The sequence below is a fragment of the Chlorocebus sabaeus genome, chromosome X (assembly GCF_047675955.1).
Source record: "Chlorocebus sabaeus isolate Y175 chromosome X, mChlSab1.0.hap1, whole genome shotgun sequence".
In the NCBI taxonomy this organism is placed as follows: domain Eukaryota; kingdom Metazoa; phylum Chordata; class Mammalia; order Primates; family Cercopithecidae; genus Chlorocebus; species Chlorocebus sabaeus.
The window spans coordinates 86,266,626-86,293,227 of NC_132933.1; the positions used below are offsets into that span (position 1 = coordinate 86,266,626).

A 26,602-nucleotide genomic window follows, 5' to 3' on the forward strand; every position below is an offset into this window, starting at 1 on the left:
GAAAGCAGGCAGTTTCCTCACTGTTTTTATAAGGGGTAGGAAGGCTAAACATTTCCTCACTTTGGAAAACTGTTTTTCAGGAGTCACTGACTTACACACATACAGGGATGAGATGTATGTGTGAATTAGATCCAATGTAAGATTGCAAGAGAGAAAAGTAGCAACTGTGGCAAACTAGAGAGCACATCCCTTATCAAAAGGGGAATCCCACTACTTAGCTCCAGCTCTTTGTAACCACGTGGAAAAATTTAATGTTGCAAGATCTTCTACATTTTCAAGAGAATTCAGAAATCTGGATTTTTTTTTACTGAAATTGTGTAAAACATAGTCAATGAATTTGAATAAAGAACAAAATCACAACCAAAGCAAAGAGGCCAAACACACATCCCATAGGTTCTCAGTTTGTGACCTGATGTTGAATTGGACCCATGCATAAAGGGGGTATTACTTTTCTATCATGGCCATAACAAATTACCACACATTTAGTAGCTTATTATCTCACAGTTTCCATAGCTCAGAAGTTCAGTAGGCTCAATTTGGTCTCTGCTTAGAGTCTCAAACAATGCCAAAATTAAGATATTAGCAGGGCTGTGTTTCTTTCTGGAGTCTCTGGGAGAGAATCTGTTTGCTTGATCATGCACAAAGGTGGCAGAATTCAGGTCTATGCAGTTAAAGGACTTAGGTCCCATTTCCTTGCCAGCTGTAAGCCTCTAGGGCCACTTACATTCTTTGACTCCTGGCCCCCTTCTATTTACAAAACTAGCAATGGTGAGTTCTTCTCATGCCACATCTCTCTGATACTCTCTATCTCCTCTGCCTTCCTCTTCTGCTTTTAGGGACACAGGATTACATTGGATCCATAGGGTAATCCAGGATTCTCTCCCTATTTTGAGATCCATAACCTTAATTCCATCTGCAGAGTCTAGTTTGCCATATACCTTAATGTACATAGACGTAAGACCAGATCAAATGGCAAGGGAGACGGTATCAAATTCCTGTTTCCCACAAAGGTGTCCTTTTCTCTAGAGAAATTGATTATTTTCCCTGATCCAGTACCAGGTAGCCTCAATCTGATACCCGAATGTAAGTATGTTTCTGAACTGTGTCACCTCAGCCTGGTGCTATGTGCTCTAGTCCCCAGGGAGAGGAAGGGAAGAATCAGCTCCCAGACTTTTCCCTATCTTGTGCTCAGTACCGAGTGCCCAGTTGAGAAGAGCCCCTGCTTTTGGGTAACCCAATGGCTTTCTGCTTCGAGGTGCAGGAGGTTCGCTGAAGTTTCAGGCTGATAAAACAGCAGAGGAGGAATCTCTCTTCCCCATGCCACCCAGCAAGGAGACCAGTCCTGAGCCCCAAATGAGTGAGAGCATCTTTCAGACCCAGCCACTTAACCCTATCCTCGAGGACGACTGCAACTCGACTAGTGGCTTCCCCACACAGGATTCCTTTACCACGGCCTCCTGCGCCTCAGAGAGCCACTCCCACTGGGTCCACAACCCCATCGAATGCACAGAGCTGGACCTGCAAAAGTTTTCCAGCTCTGCCTCCTATACTGGAGCTGAGACCTTGAGGGGAAACACAACCGAAAGCACTGGAGACAGACTGGAGCTCAATGTGACCTTTGAAGTTCCCAGCCCTTAACTCTAATGAGGTGAGCTGGAAAGGTGGATCAGAAAAAACAAAAACAACAGAAAACAAAACAGAGATTAACGACTAGCCTCAAGGAATTCCCCTCTGGAATATTATTGTTCACTAGGAGTGGAGGAACAGCAGCAAGCTAGGAACACTTGTGGGTGGAGGGGCAACAGTGGTGATGCTATACTTTTAAGCCAGATAGATATCACACTTCTGGGTCTGCAGCTGTCAGGGAACTGGCAAGGTTGTCATGACACCAGTCTCTCCATTCTGGCCTTTTTCAAGCTGTCTCAGGGCACCACTATCTAATGGTCATATTCAGGTATCTCCCTTTATGTGTACAAGCAACATAGCACAGTAGAAAAAAAAATATACAAGCCTTGTCATCTGGAAACCCTACATTTCAAATCAACCTCCATTCCCTAATAACTATACAAACCTTGTGCGTATATCCCTTCATTTTATGTTTTACAGAGGCAGGAACTGAGACACAGAGAGGGAAAGTTAGTTTCTCAAAGTCACAGAGCAAATTAGTGGGCTAGAACCGGGCAAGAACTACATTTTAGAGTTGGTCCAACTCCATCATTGCAACCATTTGCTAGCCAATGTTGGTTTCTCAAAGGCTTACGTAGCATGACGTAGAAGAGTAGGTAGATTCCCAGTTTTCAACTAACCAAATATCTTGCACTGTTCAATTCTGTATTTCTTCAGTTAATACATTTTCAGCTCTCCCAATGTCTTCCCTGCTCCCTGCATCCAACCTAAGAAAATGTGAACAAATGTACATTTGAAAGTCATAAGTGATATCAAATTTGAAAGTTATAACTGATATCAAATCAGTCAACTTAGGTACCTTAAGGTTATCTAGTCCAGTTCTTCTTCCAAGGCTTGGGTTCATTTTATAATATCCCCACTAAGAGTTTGTGCAGTCCTTGCTCACATACTTGAGGTGGCAGAGGGCTGACTACTACTCAATATATATTACAACATATACAATTGTGACTGGTGGATTTGAGCTCAATGTAAGAAAGAGCTTTCCCTATAGTACCCGCCTATCCATCCTGGCTCTTTTCCTTATGCCACACAGACCTCATCAGTTTCCTGTGCTTTAAGATAGCCCTGCAGAGGCTTGAAGACAACATTGCCTCTCTGGAGAATACCACTTTAGGTTCTTCTAAAGTATGTGGAGCTTAGAACTAAATCCATCTTCAGGATAAATGGTTTCACCAATGTAGAATAGGGTAGAATTGTCATATCCCTATCTAAGTAATGTGTTTCTGCTATTACATCCTCAACCATTGGCTTAACCTGTGATATTTGGAGGGGTAGAGAGAGAAGGGTACTCGTGACATTTACCCACATGTTTCTAACTTGATCTGCTCCCTCCCTAAGTCTCTTTGGCTCCTGGCAGCCAGTTGTTCTCTCTGGACTCTGCTTCCTTGTTGCTATACCACAACAGCAGCAGGGGCCTGAAATGGGGTGTCCGCAAGAGCTAATACTCTACAGATGTGGCATATCCTGTCCCATACCACCAGAATACTCTACAGATGTGACATATCCTGTCCCATTCACCAGGACTGATCTGGAGCATTTCTTGCTTCCCTGTTGTAGTCTGGGGAGCCAGATTCCACATTCATGGGACTACCAGACATGTTCCTAGCTCAACTTGATTACAGAGAAGAGGAGAGAGGACAGTGAATGAGGTAGGGTTTCCATGCCTGCATTTTTGGTCAGGTAAGCCTCTCAAAATTGTGTCAGCACATCTACCTAGCAATTTAGGGACAAAATCAAGCCCTTCTCCCCTTTTAGCTCCTCCACACAGCCTCCCTCCTCAACATACACACACACACACTCACACACACACATACATACACACACACACGTATTAATATCTATCTTGGGGGAGGCCTGGTGCCATAATTCCCAAGCTCATGTCTCAGACTGCTGCGTTGCAGGATGAGGCAGGACATTTTCCCTTTAGATCCCCGGGGCCTCACCCTGTATTTGAGGTGCTCACCACCCTCAGCAGGGAGAAGGGTTGAAGTTTGCCATTTTGGAACCTTACAGAACATTTCTGAGTCAAAATAATCTTCCTTCTGGGGCCTGGGTTCCCCAAACTACACCCAAGCAGTCCCTCAAAGACAGCCCCCAATCCATTTAAGGACATCTGAGTATGCATCTTTCTATTGAAATGTCAATTCAATCCCAGCTCTCTCACCACTGTTCCCCTTTGATTCTTTCTCAATCGTCTTTTTGCCTTTAGCTCCCACCTATACATCTCATGCTCAGAGAAAAATAAGTTCCTTGGAGGTTGTATTCTTTATTACCTGAGAATCTGTCTGAAACTTGTACAGCTAGTTCCTGTCCCACAAGTATTAGGTGGTTTATTAAGTACATTAGACAGAACGTGCACTTCATCACCAGGTTCTCGCTCTGGCAAAAAAGTGTTCTCTACAGCAAGAGTTTTGCTTTTAGAATTTTATTAAATACATCTTTTGGGTTAGTCCATCTGCAAACACTGATTAAGGGCCCCTGGGGCAACCAGTTGATCAGATTACTAAAAGCACTTGGGAAAAAGCAAAAAGGTCCCATTGTACTGGACTGAGGATTAGATGCAATTGAAATACAAGCCAGTACCAAGCAAGCAGTCTGGCCCCACACAGGTATTAGCAAATAAGTGGTAACCAAGGTTTTAGGCCTTGGCCTTTAGGTTTGCTGTTTTGGTTTTTTTTTTTTTTTTTTCTCTGCAACAGCAACAGGTTATTCTTATCTCACTGGCTTACACTGATCGTGTTTATACCTTCTGGTAGAAGTAGTATCCAGACAGAGGATTATTGGATTTGAGCAGACTGCAGGTGTTCAAAGGTTGCCATGTGGCTGGCAGTGGTTCAAGCTCACATTTAACACTGCCACTCTAGAGGAAAGATAATGATTGTAACACAGTAATAATAATAATAATAATAATAATAATAACAACAAAAATGTGATAAAGTGACAGAGTAAGCCTTCTTCAGTGTGCTTGCTCATGGCATGAATGTTATGTGAACAGCCCAAGTCATACCCAGCATCACCTTAATGCCAACTTTTTGAGGTTCAGCAATTGGAGGCGGCAATTGGCTATGCATTTTAGGGTATTTTGGGTAAAGGTGAATTGAAGGATGTTTTTCTTTATAATTTCTGTTTGGCCAGGGCAAATGTTATAGTTGAGTATTTGCTTCAGGAGAGTTTTTTTTACAGATTTCCTTTTCAATGCTGAGACTTATTTCTTTGAGCACTGTGCTTTTATATATCTTTCTACAAAGGGGTTATTAGTGGAAGCACAAAGTACATTTGATAAAAACATATTCAACATACCCTTGAGCCTAAACAGTAGTTAAGTTGTCTCTAAATGAACTAGTCAAAAAAAAAAAAAAAAATGTAGTTTTTGTTTGTAAGAAAGGGGAGGTATTTGCTGAGAATGAATTTTTTTTTTGTTTGGTTTGTTTTTTGTTTTTTTTTTTTTTGGATGACTGTTTTTCTCTTCATATACTTTGACTTGGATTTTGACAGGAGTGAGTCTGGGAAAACAATTTTTTCCTCCAAGATTCTCAGATCCAGGCTAGGAAAGGATTCAGCACTACAGCATACCCCTCCACAATATACAGTCCTGTCACATTGAGATCATAATCCTTTCCGTCTCCCTCCTCCCTACCAACCTCACCTTACTAGCTAGGTTTTCGGTGTTTTACATTGAATATTGGTACATTTTAATTATTTTTTTCTCATAAATGGTTTATAGAGATTTTGTTAAATCTTGAGCTATATGCATGTGTAGATAGTGACAGGGCTGTGTTTGTTTATGATACTCTGCAAACATTTCATATTGGCCAATAAACATAAATATATCCAAACACCTTGTTTATTCCTCTACTTTCAGAGAACCTGGTGAATCATTTTGCTCGTGTGTCTTTCCTCAGTGAGCACAGCAAAAAATGTGTTTCTGATCATTGGACGTGACATCAGTAGTGATGGGATTCACTGACTTGTCACACAGGAGATCTGGGTTATAGTACAAGCTCTCTTTCTTTTTCTGAAATTGTTTATGCCATTTATATTCTTCTCTGAGATAAGAATCTGCTAGAAACTGTTGTGTTCTAAACTAATACTTATCAAACAGGGTTCCATGGTCCTAAGGGAACTGTGTACGTCTTCTGAGGTCTGCAAAATCTTTAGGAATTTGATTGTATGTGTGTGTGTGTGTGTGTGTGTTCATTTTGTTCATAATTTCTTAAAATACAAGCATATTCTAGCTAGACTTGTTAAGAGTACTGCCTTACCCTTTCAGGGCCTGTATTTGTGTTGATAATCTTACCAAGTGAAAGAGACCACCTAAAGAACACTATTTAATTTTTTAATTTTGAATGCTATACTTTACTATAATTTAAGAGGTAGGAAAATCAAGTTTCCTTCCATCTTTAATATTCTATAATCTTGACAACAACACATGCTAGCAAGGATATGGAGAAATGTGAAACCTCATATATTGCTGGTAGAATTATAAAATGACATAGCCACTTTTGAAAACAGTCTGGCAGTTTCTCTAAAATCTAAAGCTAGAGTATGGTCCAGTAATATCACTCCTAGATATATACTCAATATAATTAAAAGCATATGTACACACAATACTTGTATACAAATATAAAAACATTATTTATAATATCCAAAAAGTGGAAACAACCCAAGTGTCCATCAACTGATGAATAGATAAAAAGTTGTGGTATATACATATAATAGAATACTATTCAGCAGTAAAAAATATTGAACTTTTGACACATGATACATTGTAGATGAACCTCAAATCATGTCAAGTAAAATAAGTCAGATACAAGAGACCATATATTGTATGATTCCATCTATATCAAATGTCCATAAAAAGCATGCTAATCAAGACAGAATGTAGATTAATGGTTGCATTGGAATGGCCATGAGAGAAAAAATTAAATGTTAGTAGGCATGATGGATCTTACTTAAAGGATAAAAATGTTCTAAAATTTAGTTATGGTGATGTCTGCCCCACTCAATAAAGTTAATAAAAATCATTGACTTGTATACATGAAATTATGAATGAATTTTATAATATGTAGAATATTCTTCAATAAAGCTATTTTAAAAAATACTCTATGATTACTGATCTCTGAGTAGACTACTGTTGCTTTACTAATTTACTTTCTAAAAAACACTCATTACCAGGGTTGATTCCATAATCAATCTCTTGCTCTCTCTTCCTCTCTCTCTCTCTCTCATACACACACACACACACACACCACTTAATTGCTCAATTCAATGCAAAAGAAAGAGACACAACTTGAGTCCTATTCAGTTCTCTTCTTTTTAGTCTCTCTACACCCTACATAGCCTAGAGAAAAGAGGGAGAGAAAGCATCTAGGCAGAACTTCGAGGAGGAAGACTTAGAAGGTATCACTCAAACCAAAGGAGAAAGGACAGAGGAAACCACTAAGGCTTAGGGGTGTGTATAGGAAAAGATATATTGGGAAATACTATCACAGGCTGTAGAAGGGTTTGTTGAGGGAACCACTACAGAATGGGGGAGAAGTGACTGGAATTACCAGGAGGTAAGAGGACAGGGCTTGTGTATTTATCATGCCTCTGAGAAAAGGTGTTTTTAAATCCTAACTGGGCCTTGCATTCTCATTTGATAAAATTATGAATAGTGGTACAGTAGGAGAAATTGAATCCTCTGATTTATAAATGACAATAAAGGCATAGAAAGGGTTAGCATTTAGGCAACCCTTGTCTGTTTTGGAGTTCATTTCAGTGTGTGCCTGTGCCTGTCAAAAGGCAGTGAGTCCCCACTCTATACCCCAGAAGGACATGGGGAACCAGATCTCTGTGGATAGATAGATCAAAGCAGCAGACAAGTCATCAAACTGTCAAACAAGATTCTTAGGTGATTGTTAATAACCTTTTCACTGGGGACTAAAAACACTTGCATATTTCTGGGCTGGTATGATGCTACTGCATTTTATGTTCTCAGTGTGATTGGCAAGTTTCTGTATACCCAGCAGTTAGTCTTTTAAGTCCTCAGAAATTGTGTACACATGAGTGTTAGGAGTTCACATGCTGCCTGTATGGACAAAATGGATCCCCACTGAGGGCAGCTGTGCGGTCATCTGGCTATCTTCTACAAAGCCTTTCTTTCTTGTGGTTTCCAGTGGGAGCGAATTACCTTCCTTAAGAGCGCCTTTCTAAGGAGTAGTGCAGTGAAAGAGAAGGTGGATGAAAAACCAATATTTAGTGATTATTGCTCATGTGCTTTTGTACTTCCATACTTTGTCTTATTTAATACTCATGATATTCCTAGGTGGTAGGCATCCTTTACAATCTTTATTTAACAAAAGAAGAAACTAAAGTTCACAAAGGTTTAATAATTTTCCTGTGAATATACAGCCGCAAGTGATATGCTGAATTTCAGCCCAAGACTGTCTGACTCTGAGGCCCAGCACTGTCCACTATACCATAGCTGCCTCCTTAAGACAGGCCTCAAAAAAGAGGATGTTATCCCATTGAGTCTCTCATAGCGTTCAGCTTGGAAAACTACATCAGACAGTCTCCCTAAGAGTTTCCAAGAACCACATACTAGTGTCAAAATATCATCAGTTATTATAAAATCAGTTATATAAAATCAGTTATTGAACTTATAAAAATGCAAAATGCTCTGGAAAGTCTGAGCAATAGAATCAAACAGGTAGAAGAAAGAAATTCATAGCTCCAAGACAAGGTCTTTGAATTAACCCAATCCAACAAAGACAAAATATATATATAAGAAAATATGAGCAAAGCCTCTAAGAAGTCTGGGATTATGTGAAATGACTAAACCTAAGAACAATTGGCATTTCTGAGGAAGAAAAGAAATCTAAAAGTTTGAAAAGCTTATTTGGAGGAATAATTGAGGAAAACTTCCTCAGCCTTGCTAAAGACCTAGACATCCAAATACAAGAAGCACAAAGAACACCTGGAAAATTCATCACCAATAGATCATCAACTAGGCACATTGTCATCAGGTTATCTAAAGTTAAGAAGAAGGTAAGAGTCTTAAGAGGTGTGAGACAAAAGCACCAGGTAACCTACAAAGGAAAAGCTACCAGAGTAACAGTATATTTCTCAGCAGAAACCCTACTGACTAGAAAGGATTATGGCCCTCTTAAAGCAAACCAATTATCAGCCAATAATTTTGTATCCTGTGAAAATAAAATTCATAAATGAAGGACAGATACAGACTGTTTCAAACAAATAAATGCTGAGAGAATTTGCCACTACCAAGCCAGCACTACAAGAACTGCTAAAAACAGCTGTAAATATTGAAGCAAATCCTGGAAACACATCAAAACATAACTTTTTTAAAGCATAAATTTAACAGGACATATAAAACAAAAATACAATTTAAAAAACCAAAGCAAACAAACAAAAAACCAACATATAGAGGCAACAAATATCCTGATAAATAGAATGGTACCTTGTATCTCGATACTAACATTGAATGTAAATAGCCTAAATGCTCCACTTAAAAGATACAGAATTGCAGAATGGGTAAGAATTCACTAACCAACTATCTACTGCAAAAGCAAGCAAGAGTAACTATTCTTATATCATACAAAACAAACTTTAAAGCAAAAGCAGTTTAAAACGACAAAGAGGAACATTATAAAATGATAAAAGTCCTCATCAAACAGGAAAATATCACAATTCTAAACATATATGCAAATAACACTAGAGATCCCAAATTTATAAAACAATTACTAATAGACATAAGAAATGAGACAGACAACAACACAATAATAGTGGGAGACTTTAATACTCCACTGACAGCACTAGATAGGTCATCAAGACAGTAAGTCAACAAAGAAACAATGAATTTAAACTACATCATGCAACAAATGGAATTAACCAATATATACAGAACGTTTCATCCAGCAACCACAGAACACATATTCTATTAAACAATGCAAGGAACTTTCTCCAAGATAGACCATGTGATAGGCCATAAAATGAGCCTCAATAAATTAAAGAAAATTGAAATTATATCAAGCACTTTCTAAGACCACAGTAAAATAAACCTGGAAATCAACTCCAAAAGGAACCTTCAAAAACATGCAAATACATGAAAATTAACCTGTTCCTGAGGGAGCACTGGGTCAAGAATAAAATTAAGATGGAAACTAGAAAATTCTTCTAAATTAACTACAATAGTGACACAACCTATCAAAACCTCTGGGGTATGGCAAAGGTGGTGCTAAGAGGAAAGTTTATAGCCCTACAGGCTTACATCAAAAAGTCTGAGACAGCACAAACAGAAAATCTAAGGTCAGTCCTCAAGAAAGTACAGAAACAAGAACAAACCAAATCCAAACCCAGCAGAAGAAAAAACGTATCCAAGATAAGATCAGAACTAAATAAAATTAAAACAAATAAACAAACAAAAAATACACAAGAAAAATGAAACAAAAAGCTGGTATTTGGAAAAGATAAAATTGATAGATCATTAGCAAGATTATCCAAGAAATGAAAGAAAATCCAAATAAGCTCAGTAAGAAATAAAATGGGAGATAATACAACTGACATCTCAGAAATACAAAATATCATTCAAGGCTACTATGAACACCTTTATGCACATGTAAATAGAAAACCTAGAAGGGATAGATAAATTCCTGGAAAGATAAAACTCTCCTAGCTTAAATCAGGAATAGTTGGATACCCTTAACAGACCACTAACTAGATGCAAAATTGAAATGGCAATTTAAAAATTATCAACAAAAAAAGTCCAGGACCAGATGGATTCACAGTAGAATTCTACCAGACATTTAAAGAATAAATGGTACCAATCTTACTGACAGTATTCCACAATATAGAGAAAGAGGGAACCCTCCTGAAATCATTGTATGAAACTAGCATCTCCCTAATACCAAACCAAGGAAAGGACACAATCAAAAAAGAAAACTATAGAACAATATCCCTGAAAAACATAGATGCTAAAATCCTTAACAAAATACTAGCTAACTGAATCCAACAACAAATCAAAAAGATAATCAACCTTCATCAAGTGGGTTTCATACCAAGGATGCAGGGATGGTTTAACATACACAAGTCAATAAATGTGATACACCACATAAACAGAATTGAAAACAAAAATCACATGAACATCTCAACAGATGCAGAAAAAGGATTTGACAAAGTCCAGGTTCCCTTTATGATTAAAACTCTCATCAGAATTGGCTTACAAGGAAAATACCTCAAGGTAATAAAAGCCATCTATGACAAACCCACAGTCAACATAATACTGAATGGGGAAAAGTTGAAAGCCTTCCTTCTGAGAACCGGAACAAAACAAGGATGCCTACTCTCACCACTCCTCTTCAACATAGTACTGGAACTCCTGGCCAGAAAAATCAGAAAACCAAAAGAAATAAAGGGCATCCAAACCAGTAAAAAGAAAGTAACACTGTTAATGTTTGCTGATAATATGATTCTTTACTTTTAAAATTCTAAAGATTCTTCCAGAATGCTCCTAGAACAGATAAAATAATACATCAAAGTTTCCCAATATGAAACGAAGGTACACAAATCAGTAGCTCTTCTATACACCAACAGCGACCAGGCTGAGAATCAAATCGAGAATTCAATCCTTTTTACAATAGCTGCAAAATTTTTTTTAAGTACTTAGGAGTATACATAACCATGAAGACAAAATACCTCTACAAGGAAAACTACACAACACTGCTGAAATAAATTAGAGATGACACAAACAAATAGAAACATCCCATTCTCGTGGATGGGTAGACACGATATTGTGAAAATGACCATACTGCCAAAAGCAACCTTCAAATTCAATGCAATTCTCATCAAAATACAACCATCATTCTTCACATAATTCGAAAAAATTTCTAAAACTCATATGGAACCAAAAAAGAGACGGCATAGCCAAAGCAAGACTAAGCAAAAAGAACAAATCTGGAGGCATTACATTCCCTGATTTTAAACTATACAATAAGGCTGTAGTCAACAAAACACCATGGTGCTGGTATAAAAATAGGCACACAGACCAATGGAATAGAATAGAGAAATCAGAAATAAACCCAAGTACTTACAGCCAACTGATCTTTGACAAAGCAAACAAAAACTCAATCTGGGGAAAGGACACCCTTTGCAACAAATGTGCTGGGATAACAGGCAAGCCCCATGTAAGAGAGTGAAACTGGATCACCACCTCTCACGTTATATAAAAATCAACTCAAGATGAATTAAGGACTTAAATTTAATACTTGAAACTAAAACATTTAGAAGATAACACTGGAAAAACCCCTTTAAACATTGGCTTAGGCAAGGATTTTATGACCAAAAACCCAAAAGCAAAAACAAAAAACAAAACAAAAAATAAAAAACAAAGATAAATAGTTGGAATTTAATTAAACTAAAAAGTTGTGCATGGCAAAAGAAACAGTGAGCAGAGTGGCAGAATATCTTCACAATCTATACATCTAACAAAGGACCGTATCCAGAATCTACAAGGAATTCAAACAAATCATCCAGAAAGAAATAATCCCATCAAAAAGTGTGTTAAGGACATGAACAGACAATTCTTAAAAGAAGATATACAATAGTCCAAAAAAACATAAAAATGATAAACATGACTAATGATCAGGAAAATGCAAATCAAAACCACGATGTGATACCAACTTACTCATGCAAGTCCACAACCAAAAAATCAAAAATGAGATGTTGGCATGGATGCAGTGAATAGGGAACACTTCTACACTTCTGGTGAAAATCTAAGCTAGTACAACCACTATGAAAAACAGTGTGGAGATTCCTTAAAGAACAAAAGTAGAACTATCATTTAATCCAGCAATTCCACTACTCAGTATCTACCCAGAGGAAAATAAGTCATTATAAAAAAAGATACTTGTGAAGCCCATCGCAGTGCAGCAAAGTTGCTATAGCCATTCTGCCCCTCTAAATTCTTCCTCTCTGGGCAAGGCATCTCTGAAAGAAAGACAACAGCCCCAGTTAGGGGCTTAAAGATAAAACCCCTATCTCCCTGGGACAGAGCACCTGGATGAAGGGGCAGCTATGGGTGCAACTTCAGCAGACTTAAACTTTACTACCTACCAGCTCTGAAGAGAGCAGTGGATCTCACAGCACAGTGCTCGAGCTCTTCTAAGGGACAGACTGCCTCCTCACGTGGGTCCCTGATCCCCATGCCTCCTGACTGAGAGACACCTCCCAGCAGAGGTCAACAGACACCTCATAAAAGAGAGCTCCAGCTGGTGTCTGGCGGGTACCCCTCTGGGACGAATCTTCCAAGAAAAAAAAGAAAACAGGCAGCAATCTTTGCTGTTCTACAGTCTCCGCTGGTGACACCCAAGAAAACAAGATTTGGAGAGGATCTCCAGCAAACACCAGTAGACCTGCACCAGAGGTGCCTGACTGTTAGAAGAAAAACTAACAAACAGAAAGGAATAGCATCAATATCAATAAAAAAGACATCCACATGAAAAACATATTTGTAGATCACCAACGTCAAAGACCAAAGGTAGATAAGTCCTCAAAGATGAGGAATAAACAGCACAAAAAGGTTGAAAATTCAAAAACAAAACAAACAAACAAACAAAAAAAAACAGAACACCTCTTCTCCTCCAGCGGATCACAACTCCTCACAAGCAAGGGAACAAAACTGGATAGAGAACAAGTTTGACGAATTGCCAGAAGTAGGCTTCAAATGATGGGTAATAAACTCCTTCTAGCTAAAGGAGTATGTTCTAACCCAATTCAAGGAATCTAAGAACCTTGAAAAAAGATTAGACAAATTGCTAACTAGAATAACATGTTCAGAGGAGAACATAAATGACCTGATGGAGCTGAAAAACACAACACAAGAACTTCGTGAAGCATATACAAGAATGAATAGCCAAATTTATCAAGCAGAAGAAAGGATATCAGAAATTGAAGATCAACTTAATGAAATAAAGCATGAAGACAAGATTAGGAAAAAAAAAGAATAAAAAGGACCAAACAAAGCCTCCAAAGAATATGGGACTATGTGAATAGACCAAACCTATGTTTGACTGGTGTACCTGAAAGTGACAGAGAGAATGGAACCAAGTTGGAAAACACTCTTCAGGATATTATCCAGGAGAACTTCCCCAACCGAACAAGGCAGGCCAACATTCAAATTCAGGAAATACAAAGAACACCACAAAGATACTCCTCGAGAAGAGCAATCCTAAGACACATAATCATCAAATTCACCAAGGTTGAAATGAAGAAAAAATGTTAAGTGCAGCCAGAGAGAAAGGTCGGGTTATCCACAAAGGGGAGCCCATCAGACTAACAGCAGATCTCTCTGCAGAAGCCTAACAAGCCAGAAGAGAGTGGGGGCCAATACTCAACATTCTTAAAGAAAAGAATTTTCAACCGAGAATTTAATATCCAGCCAAGCTAAGCTTCACAAGAAAAGGAGAAATAAAATATTTTACAGACAAGCAAATGCTGAGAGATCCTGTCACCAACAAGCCTGCCTTAAAAGAGCTCCTGAAGGGAGCACTAAATATGGAAAGGAAAAACCAGTACGAGCCACTGCAAATGCATTCAAAATTTTAAAGACCATCGACACCATGAAGAAACTGCGTAAACTAACAGGCAAAATAACCAGCTACCATCATAAGTACAGGAAGAAATTCACACAATATTAGCCTTAGATGTAAATGGGCTAAATGCCCCAAGTAAAAGACACACACTGGCAAATTGGATAAAGAGTCAAGACCCACTGATGGGCTGTATTCAGGAGACCCATCTCACAAGCAAAGACACACATAGGCTCAAAATAAAGAAATGGAGGAATATTTACCAGGCAAATGGAAACCAAAACAAAGTGGTGGTTGTAATCCTGGTCTCTGATAAAACAAACATTAAACCAACAAAGGTCAGAAAACACATAAAAAAGGGCATTGCATAATGGTAAAGGGATTAATGCAACAAGAAGAGCTAAGTATCCTAAACATAGATGTACCCAATGCAGAAGCACCCAGATTTATAAAGCAAGTCCTTAGAGACCTTGAAAGAGACTTAGGCACCCACACAGTAATAGTGGGAGACTTTAACAACACATGTCAATACCAGACAAATCAATAAGACAGAATATTAACAAGTATATTCAGGACTTGAACTCAGCTCTGGACTAAGTGGACCTAATGGAGTTCTTCAGAACTCTCCACCCCAAATCAATAGAATATACATTCTTCTCAGCACCAGACTGCACTTATTTTAAAATTGACCACATAGTTGGAAGAAAAACACTCCTCAGCAAATGCAAAAGAATGGAAATCATAACGAACAGTCTCTCAGACCACAAAGCAATCAAATTAGAACTCAGGATTAAGAAACTCGCTGAAAACTGTACAACTACATGGAAACTGAAGAACCTTCTCCTGAATGACTACTGGGTAAATAATAAAATTAAGGCAGAAATAAAAAAGTTCTTTGAAACCAATGAGAACAAAGATACACATACCAGAATCTCTGGAACACCTAAAGCAGTGTTAAGAGGGAAATTTATAGCACTAAATACGCACAGGAGAAAGCGGGAAAGATCTAAAATTGACACACTAACATCAAAATTGAAAGAACTATAGAAGGAAGAGTAAACAAATTCAAAAGCTAGAAAAAGACAAGAAATAACTAAGATCAGAGCAGAACTGAAGGAGACAGAAACATGAAAAAACCCTTCAAAAAATCAATGAATCCAGGAGCTGTTTTTTTTAAAAAAAAATTACAAAATAGATAGACCTCTAGCCAGATTAATAAAGAAGAAAAGAGAGAAGAATCAAACAGACACAATAAAAAATGATAAAAGTGATATCACCACTTATCCCACAGAAATACAAACTACCATCAGAGAATACTGTAAACACCTCTGTGCAAATAAACTAGAAAATCTAGAAGAAATGGATCAATACATAGAAACATACACTCTCTGAAGTCTAAACCAGGAAGAAGTCGAATCCCTGAATAGACCAGTAACAAGTGCTAAAATTGAGGCAGTAATTAATAGCCTACCAACCAAAATAAAGCCCAGGACCAGACGATTCACAGTCAGATTCTACCAGAGGTACAAATAGGAGCTGGTAACAATCCTTCTGAAACTATTCCAAATCATAGGAAAAAAAAAAAAAAAAAAAAAAAAAGAATCCTTCCTAACTCATTTTATGAGGCCAGCATCATACTGGTACCAAAACCTGGCAGAGACACAACAAAGAAAATTTCAGGCCAATATCCCTGATGAACATCAATGAAAAAATCATCAATAAAATACTGGCCAACCAAATCCAGCAACACATCAAGAAGCTTATGCACCACGATCAAATCAGTTTCATCCCTGGGATTCAAGGCTGGTCCAACATATGCAAATCAATAAACGTAATCCATCACATTACAGAACCAATGTCAAAAACCACATGACTATCTCAATAGAGGCATAAAAGGCCTTTGATACAATTCAACACCCTTTCATGCTAAAGACTCTCAATAAACTAGGTATTGATGAAACATATTTCAAAATAATAAAAATATTTATAAAAAACCACAGCCAATATCATACTGAATGGGCAAAAGCTGGAAGCATTCCCTTTGAAAACTGCCACAAGAGAAGGATGCCCTCTCTCACCATTCCTATTCAACACAGTTTTGGAAGTTCTGGCCAGGGAAATCAGGAAACAGAAAGAAATAAAAGGCATTCAAATAGGAAGAAAGGAAGTCAAATTGTTTCTGTTTGCAGATGACATGAATGTGTATTTTACAAACCCCATAATCTCAGTCCAAAATCTTAAGCTGATAAGAATCCTCAGCAAAGTCTCAGGATACAAAATCAACGTGTAAAAATCACCAGCATTTCTATACACTAATAATAGACAAACAGAAAGCCAAATCATGAGTGAACTCCCATTCACAATTACCACAAAGAGAATAAAATACCTATGAATACAACATACAATGTATGTGAATGACCTCTTTAAGGAGAACTCTGAGCCATTGCTCAAGGAAATAAGAGAGGACAAAAACCAGTGGAAATATATTCCATGCTCATGGATAGGAAGAATCAATATCATGAAAATAGCCATACTGCCCAAAGTAATTTATAGATTCAAGTCTATCCCCATCAAGCTACCACTGACTCTCTTTGCAGAAATAGAAAAAAAAATACTTTAAATTTCATATGGAACCAAAAAAGGGCATGTATAGCCAAGACAATCCTAAGCACAAATAACAAAGCTGGAGGCATCACACTACCTGACTTCAAACTACACTATGAGGCTACAGTAACCAAAACAGCATGGTACTGGTACTAAAACATATATATAGACCAATGGGACAGAATAGAAGCCTCAGAAATAATGCCACACATCTACAGCCATCTGATCTTTGACAAACCTGACAAAAAAAAAAGCAATGGGGGAAGGATTCCCTATTTAATAAATGGTGTTGAAAAAACTGACTGGCCAAAGGCAAAAAACGGAAACAGAACCCCTCCCTTACACCTTATACAAAAAATTAACTGTATGTACCTTATACAAAAAGATGGATTAAATACTTAAATGCAAGACCTAAAACCATAAAAACCCTAGAAGAAAATCTCGGCAATACCATTCAGGACACAGGCATGGGCAAAGACTTTATGACTAAAATGCCAAAAGCAATGACAACAAAAGCCAAAATTGATAACTGGGATCTAATTTAACTAAAGAGCTTCTGCACAGCAAAAGAAACTATCATCACAGTGAACAGGCAACCTATAGAATGGGAAAAATTTTTTGCAATCTATCCATCTGACAATGGGCTAATATCCAGAATCTACAAAGAACTTCAACACATTTACAAGAAAAAAAAAAATCAAAAAGTGGGCAAAGGATATGAAGAGACATTTCTCGAAAGAAGATATTTATGCAGTCAACAATCATATGAAAAGAAGCTCATCATCACCGGTCATCAGAGAAATGCAAAACCACAGTGAGATACCATCTCACACCGGTCAGAATAGCGATCATTAAAAAGTCAGGAAACAACAGACACTGGTGAGGATGTGGAAAAATAGGAACTCTTTTACACTGTTGGTGGGAGTGTAAATTAGTTCAACCATTTTAGAAGACAGTGTGGCAATTCCTCAAGGATCTAGAACCAGAAATACTATTTGACCCAGCAATCCCATTACTGGGTATATACCCAAAGGATTATAAACTATTCTACTACAAAGATACATGCACATATATGTTTATCGCAGCACTGTTCACATTAGCGAAGACTTGAAAACAATCCAAATGCCTATCAAGGATAGACTGGATAAAGAAACTGTGGCACATACACACCATGGAATACTATGCAGCCATAAAAAGCATGAGTTCATGTTCTTTGCAGGGACATGGATGAAGCTGGGAATCATTATTCCCAGCAAACTAACACAGGAACAGAAATCCAATCACCCCATGTTCTCATTCATAAGTGGAAGTTGAACAATGAGAACACATGGATACAGGGGTGGGGGCATCACACACCAGGGCCTGTCAGGGGGTTGGGAGGTTAGAGGAGAGACAGCATTAGGAGAAATACCTACTATAGATGACAGGTTGATGGGTGCAGCAAATCACCTTGGCACAGATATACCTATGTAAAAAACCTGCACATTCTCTGCATGTGTCCCAGAACTTAAAGTAAAATAATAAAAAAGTTATTTGTTTAAAATAATAATAATTTTATTCACCAGTTTTGATTTTGTCCAATGTTTATCGAGTGATTTTTTTGATAAGCAGAAAGAGAAATTGAAGAATAAGTGCTTCAACTTTACAGTACAGGGTAAAATAATGTTTGATGGATTTTACTTGATTTGTTATCTAAAACTGAATTTTATTCCAAGATTGATATGAAAATTTTTTAGAGATGAGTGAGCCAGTTAGGCAGCACACTATAGCAGAGGGATTGTAGAATGGGCTAAGGAAATGTACTCAGGTAGACTACCTGGCTTCAACCTCAAGCTCATATAATTATCTTTTGGCCTTACAAAAAATCAATTTATCTCCTTTTCCCATTTTCTGCTCTGTAAAATGAGGATGAGGCCAATAATACATATTTCATAGTGACATGAGGAACTATTGAGTTTCTTTTCACTTCTTAGAGTAGTGCCTTATATTCAATGATAATTAAAATTAAGCACATGATATTCCCCTTAAGAAAAAAAGATACTTGCACACACATGTTTATAGCAGCACAATTTGGAATTGCAAAACCATGGAACCAACCCAAATGGATATCAATCAATGATTGGATAAAGAAACTGTGGTATGTATTTATACTATGGAATACTACTCAGCCTTGAAAAGGAATAAATTACTGGCATTCACAGTGACCTGGATGAGATTGGAGACTGTTATTCTTAGTGAAGTAAATCTGGAATGGAAAACCAAACATTGTATGTTCTCACTGGTATGTCAGAGCTAAGCTATGATAATGCAAAGGCATCAGAAGGTCAAAATGGACTTTAGGGACTCTGGTGGAAAGAGTGGGAATGGGGTGAGGGATAAAAGACTACAAATTAAGTGCAGTGTATACTTCTCAGGTGATGCGTGTACCAAAATCTCATAAATCAAAACTAAAGAACTTACTTATGTAACTAAACACTATCTGTGACCCAGTAACCTATGGAAATGGGAAATAAATAAATAAATAAAGGCCTTTTCTGCATCTTTTGAAATAATCATGTGGTTTTTGTCTTTACCTCTGTTTATGTGATGAATCACCTTTATTGATTTGCATGTATTTAACACACCTAGCATCCCCAGGATGAAGCCTACTTCATTGTAGTAGATAAGCTTTCTGATGTGCTGCTGGATCTGGTTTGCCAGTATTTTGTTGAGGACTATTGCATCAGTGTTCAATCAGTGTCGATATTGCCCTGAAGTTTTTGTGTTTGTCATATCACTGCCCGGTTTTGGTATCAGAGTGATGCTGGCCTCAATGAATGAGTTAGGGAGGAGTCCCTCCTTTACATTATTTTGAAATAGTTTCAGTAGACATGGTACCAGCTCCTCTTTGTACCTCTGGTAGAATTCAGCTGTGAATCCATCTGGCCCTGGGTTACTTTTTTTTTTTTTTGGCTGGTAGATTATTTGTTACTGCCTCAATTCAGAACTAGTTACTGGTGTATTCAGAGATTCAGTTTCATTCTTGTTCAGTCTTGAGAGGGTGTATGTGTCCAGGAACTTACTCATTTCTTCTAGATTTTCCAGTTTATGTAAATAGAAGTGTTGATAGTATTCTCTGATGGCTGTTTGTATTTCTGTGGGTTCAGTGGTGATATCACCTTTATCATTCCTAATTGTTTTTATTTGAATCTTCTCATAGACAGGAATGAAAGGGGAGAGTGAATACAGCACCTTCAACTGAAATATATAGAATATTGCATTGGAAATGATTAGGGAAACAACTTGACACATGGATAAGAAAGAAAAGCAGGGTGGGGCAATGGCTTCACCCTCCTTTTCTTCTTTATTAGTCTAGCTAGTGGCCAATCTGTTTTATTAGTTTTCTCCAGAAAAACAGCTCCTGGATTCATTAATTTTCTGAAGTGTTTTTTGGGTCTCTATCGTTTTCAGTTCAGCTGTAATCTTGGTTAAGTCTTTTTTTTTCCTAGCTTTGGGGTTTGTTTGCTCTTGTTTCTCTAGTTCTTTTAGTTGTAATGTTAGCTTGTTAACTTGAGATCTTTCTAGTTTTTTGTTATGGGCATTTAGTGCTACAAATTTCCCTCTTAATACTGCTTTAACTGCATCCCAGAGATTTTGGTACATTGTCTGTTTGTTCTCATTACTTTCAAAGAACTTCTTGATTTCTGCCTTAATTTTGTAATTTGCCCAAGAGTCATTCAGGAGTAGATTGTCCAGTTTCCATGTAGTTGTGTGGTTTTTAGTACATTTTTAAATCTTGATTTCTAATTTGTGCTGTGGTCTGAGGGACTGTTTGTCATAATTTTAGTTCTGTTGCATTTGCTGAGGAATCTTTTGCTTCCAATTATGTGATCAATTTCAGAGTAAGTGTTGTGTGGTGATGAGAAGAACATATATTCTGCTGTTTTGTGGTAGAGAGTTTTGTATATATTTTTTAGGTCCATGTCATTCCAAGCTGAGTTGAAGCCTTGTATGTCTTTGTTGATTTTCTGTCTTGGTAATCGGTCTGATATTGTCTGTGGGGTATTAAAGTCTCACTTTTATTGTTTGGGAGTCTAAGTCTCTTTCAAGGTCTCTAAGAACTTGCTTTACAATCTGGGTGCTCCTGCGTTGGGTGCATATACACTCAGGATAGTTAATTCTTCTTATTGAATTGAACCCTTTCCCGTTATGTAATGTCCTTCTTGCCACTCTGTGTCTTTCAATTGGGGCATTTAGTTAATTTATATTTAAGATTAGTATTGTTATGTGTAGAGGTGATCCTGTCATCATGATGCTAGCAGGTTATTTTTCAAACTTGTTTATGTGGTTGCTTCATAGTGCCACTGATCTGTGTACTTCAGTGTGTTTTTGAAGTGGCTGGTAATAGGTTTTTCTTTCCATATTTACTGCTTCCTTCAGGAGATTTGTAAGGCAGGTCTGGTGGTCACGAATTCCCTCAGCATTTCCTTGTCTGAAAAGGACCTCATTTCTCCTTCACTTATGAAGGTTAGTTTGCCTGGATATTAAATTATGTGTTGAAAATTCTTTTCTTTAAGAATATTAAATATTAATATTAATCTCTTCTAGCTTGAAGTGTTTTCACTTAGATGTCCACTGTTAGTCTGATGGGCTTCACTTTGTAGGAGTCCTGGCCTTTCTCTTTGGTTGTCCTTAATATTTTTTTATTTCATTTAGACCTTTGTGAATCTGATGATTATGAGTTTTGGGAATTATGCTTTCATGGAATATCTTCCTGGGGTTCTCTGCATTTTCTGAATGTGACCACTGTCCTGTCTTGATACATGGGGGAAGTTCTCCTACATGATATCTTGAAGTATGTTTCCAACTTGGTTCCATTCTCCCCATCAATTTCAGGCACCCCACTCAGTCTTACATTGTCTCTTTACATAATCTCATATTTCTTGGACATTTTCTTTATTATTTTTCATTCTTTTCTCTCTACTCTTGTCTGCTTGTCTTATTGCAGAAAGATAGATAGGCTTCAATCTCAGAAAATCTTTCCTCTAATTGGTCTATTCTGTCATTAATACTTGTGATTGCATTGTGAAATTCTTCTAGTGTGTTTTTCAGCTCTAACAGGTCAGTTATTGCCCTTTCTAAACTGGTTATTTTGGCTTTCAGCTCCTGTATTGTTTTATCATAATTCTTAGCTTCTTTGCATTGGGTTACTACATGTTCCTTTAGCTTGGGAAAGTTCGGTATTACCCATCTTCTGAAACCTACTTCTGTAATTTCAGCCATCTCAGCCTCAGCCTGGTTCTGAGCCCTTGCCAGAGAGGTATTGTGATTTGGAGGAAAAGAGGCACTGTGGCTTTTTGAGTTTTCAGTATTTTTGCATTGGTTCTTTCTCATATTTATGGGCTTATATACCTTTGATCTTTAAGGTTTCTGATTTTTGATGGGGTTTTTTGTGTTTGTTGTTGTTGTTTTCTGTTGACTTGTTTTTCTTTTTAACTGTCTGGCCACTCTTCTATAGGACTGCTTCGGTTTGCTGGAGATCCGCTACAGACCCTAGTTGCCTCAATTTCTCCCATACCATTTCCCTTGGCTGGAGGTGTGGGTTCCCTTGGCTCCATGTTTCTCCCAGGTGGGCCATCGTCCCACTCTGTTCTTATTCCTTCTCCGTGTGTCAAATTGTTTCCCTAATTATTCCCAATCTGAGAACCTGGGTATTTCAGTTGAAGGTGCTGTATTGACTCTTCCCTTTCATTCCTCACTATGAGTGCCACGAACCACGGCTGCTACTAATCGGCCATGTTGGCCCTGTTTCCCAGAATTGGTTTATAGCAGAACTGATCAAGCAGAAGAAAGAATTAGTGAGCTTAAACACAGGCTATTTGAAAATATGCAGTCAGTGGAGACAAAAGAAAAAGGCATTGAGAAAAAAAAAAAAAAGCAAGGCTACAAGATCTAGAAAATAGTATCAAAAGGGCAAATCTAAGTTTTTGGTCTTAAAGAGGAAGTAGAGAAAAAGATAGGGGTAGAAAGTTAATTCAAAGAAATAATATCAGAGAATATCCCAAACCTACAAAAATATATCAACATGCAAGTATAAGAAGTTTATGTATATGGTGAAAATATCCTTCAAGCATGAAGGAAAAATAAAGACTACCATGCAAGCAAAAGCTAAGGGATTTTATCAACACCAGACCTGTCCTATTAAGACATGCTAAAAGGAGTTCTTAAATCTGAAAGTAAACAATGTTAATGAACAAGATGAAATCATCAGACAGTACACATCTCACTTGTAAGAGCACAGAGAAAAACACAGAATGTTATAACACTGTAATTAATGTATAACAACATCTTTTCAACACATATACACAGTACAATAAAACATAAAGAGAAATAGCGAAAAGTTAAAAAGCTTGGAAATGGGGATAAAATATAGAGTATTTATTAAGTTTCTTTTTGCTTTTTTGCTTATGCAATCAGTGTTAAGTTTTCATCAGTTCAGAACAATGGGTTATAAGATAGTATTTACAAGCCTCATGGCAACCTCAAATCAAAATATACAACATATACTCAAAAAATAAAAACAAGAAATCAAGTCACATCATCAAAGGAAATCACCTTTAATAAAAGGAAGACAGGAAGGAAGAAAAAAAGTACAAAACAACCAGAAAACCAAAAACAAATTGGCAGGAGAAAAATCTTAGTTATTAATAGTAACATTTAATGTAAAAGGACTAAAATAATCAATCAAGAGATAAAATGTCTGAATGAATTTTTAAAAAAAGACTGAATAATTTCTAGTAAACAGTAAACACACTTCGCCTATAAAGATACACGTAAATTGAAAATAAAGAGATGAAAAAATATATTCCATGCTATTGGAAACCAAAAAGAGCAGAACTACCTGTACTATATCAGAGAAAATACATTTCAAAACAAATACTGTAATAAGAGACAGGTCATTATATAGTGACAAAAGTGTCAATTCAGCAAAAGGATATAACAATTGTAAATATATATTATCCAATGCTGGAACACTCAGATATTTGAAAGAAATATTATTAGACATATGGAGAAAGATAAATCTCAATACAATAATAACTAGAGACTTAAGCATACCACTTTCAGCATTTGACAGATCTTCTAGACAGAAAATATATAAATAAACATTAGACTTAATCTATACTTCAGAAAAAATACACTTACTAGATATGTACAGAACATTTTATCCAACAACTGCAGAATACACATTCTACACCTCAGTACATGGATCAATCTCAATGGTAGACCATATGAAAAAACAAGTCTTAAAGCATTGAAAACAATTTTAAAAAATATGAAGTACCTCCTCTGACCACAATGGAATAAAACTACATATCAATAACAGGAGACATTTTGGAAGCTCTACAAACACAAGTAAATTAAACAATATGCTCCTGAATGTACAATGGATCGATGAATAAGTTAAGAAAGAAATTTTTAAAATTCTTTAAATAATAAAAACTCAACATACGAAAACCTATGGGATACAGTGAAAGCAGTACTAAGGGGGAAATTTATAACTATAAAAATGTATATCAAAAAAAGTAAAACTTCAAACAAACAACCTATTAATGTGCCTTAAGGAAGTAGAAAATCAATAGAAAACCAAACCTATAATTAATAGAAGAAAAGAAATTTAAAAGATCAGGCATAAACAAATAAAATTCAATAAAAAAATAGAAATATCAATAAAATGAAAAGCTGGTTTTTTGAAAAGACTTTTAAAAATAGACAAACCTCTAGTCAGATTAACTACTTAAAAAGGGGTAGACTCAAGTAAATAAAGCCAGAGGTGAAAACAGAGACATTACAACTGATACCACAAACATTTAAAGGTTGATTAGTGAGTACTATGAGAAACTATATGCCAATAAATTGGAAAATCTAGAGAAAAATGAATAAATTCCTAGACACATACAATGTACCAGGACTGAACCACGAAGAAATTCAAAACCTGAACAGACCAATAATAATAACAAGATTGAAGCCATAATAAAGTCTCCCAGTAAAGAAAAGCCCAGGACCCAATGACTTCACTGCTGAATTCCACAAATATTTAAAGGGGAATGAAACTATTCTGAAAAATAGATGAGAAGGGTATACTTCCAAACTTATTCAGCAAGGCTAGTATTACTGTGATATCAAAACCAAAGAAAAGACACATCAAAAAGGAAAGCTATATGCCAATATTTCTGATGAATATTGATGCAAAAATTCTCAACAAAATACTAGCAAACTAGTGTCTACAATACATTAGAAAGATCATTCATCATGACGAAGTGTGATTTATCTCTGGGACTCAAGGATGGCTCAATATATGTAAATCTATCAATGTGATAAATCATATCAGCAGATTTAAGGACAAAACCATATGACCATTCCAATTGATGCTGAAAAACATTTGATAAAATTTGGCATGTCTTCATGATAAAAGCCTTAAAAAAAAAAAAAAAACAAAAAACTGGGTTTAAAAAGAATATACCTCAACACATAAAAGCTGTATATGACAGACCAATCTATGGTATTATACCAAATAGAAAAAAAATTGAAAGCCTTTCCTACAAGAGCTGAAACACATCAAGGATACAAACTTTCACCCTATTATTCAACGTATTATTGGAAATCTTAGCTAGATCACTTGGACAAGAGAAAGAAATAAAGGACATCCAAATTAGAAAGAAAGAACTCAAATAATCCTTGTTTGCATATGATGTGATCTTACATTTGGACAAACTTAAAGACTTCACCAAAACACTGTTAGAACTGATAAACAAATTCAGTAAAGTTGCAGGATGCAAAATCAGCATGCAAAAAATCAGTAGCATTTATATATGTGAACAATGAGCACTCTGAAAAAAAAAAAAAAGTAGTAATCCCATTTGAAATAGCCACAAATAAAACTAAATACCTACAAACTAGCTAAAGTGAGTTCTCTAAAATGAGAACTATGAAACACTGATGAAACACTGATGAAAGAAATTGAACACACGAGATGTAGAAAAATATTTCATATTCATGGATTGGAAGAATAAACGATGTTAAAATGCTCACACTACTCAAAGTCATCTACAGATTCAATGCAATCCATATGAAAATATCAATGGCACCAGCTCCTATTTGTACCTCTGGTAGAATTCGGCTGTGAATCCGTCTGGCCCAGGGCTCTTTTTGGTTGGTAGGCTATTAATTACTGCCTCAATTTCAGAACTTGTTATTAATCTATTAAGGGATTTGGCTTCTTCCTGGTTTAGTGTTGGGAGAGTGTATGTGTCCAGGAATGTATCCATTTCTTCTAGATTGTCTAGTTTATTTGCATAGAGGTGTTTATAGTATTCTCTGATGGAAGTTTGTATTTCTGTGGGATTAGTGGTGATATTCCCTTTATCGTTTTTTATTGAGTCTTTTTTATTCTTCTCTCTTTTCTTGTTAGTCTACCTAGTGGTCCATTTATTTTGTTAATCTTTTCAAAAACTCATATCCTGGAATCATTTATTTATTTGAAGGGGTTTTCATGTCTGTGTCTCCTTCAGTTCTTCTCTGATGTTACTTATTTCTTGTCTTCTGCTAGCATTTGAATTTATTTGCTCTTGCTTTTCTGGTGCTTTTAATTGTGATGTTAGGGTGTCAATTGTAGATCTTCCCAGCTTTCTGCTGCAGGCATTTTAGTGCTATAAATTTCCCTCTTAACTCTGCTTTAGCAGTGTCCAAAA

The 26,602-nt window shown here is 36.7% G+C and overlaps 1 protein-coding gene across 7 annotated transcripts in view; it reads left to right on the forward strand.

The window, feature by feature from the left end:
• EDA2R (ectodysplasin A2 receptor) overlaps positions 1-26,602 on the forward strand; it is a 205,503-nt gene that overhangs the window by 41,154 nt on the left and 137,747 nt on the right. For 3 of the 7 annotated variants that reach the window (XM_037994675.2, XM_007991931.3, XM_037994673.2), the window contains one exon: positions 1,256-6,787. In XM_037994675.2, coding sequence (XP_037850603.1) covers positions 1,256-1,638 — 383 coding nt within the window. In that variant the 3' untranslated portion in view covers positions 1,639-6,787. Of the gene's footprint in view, positions 1-1,255; positions 6,788-26,602 lie in introns of those variants that run through there. The other 4 variants (XM_073013607.1, XM_073013608.1, XM_073013609.1 and 1 more) reach the window with 4 other exon arrangements.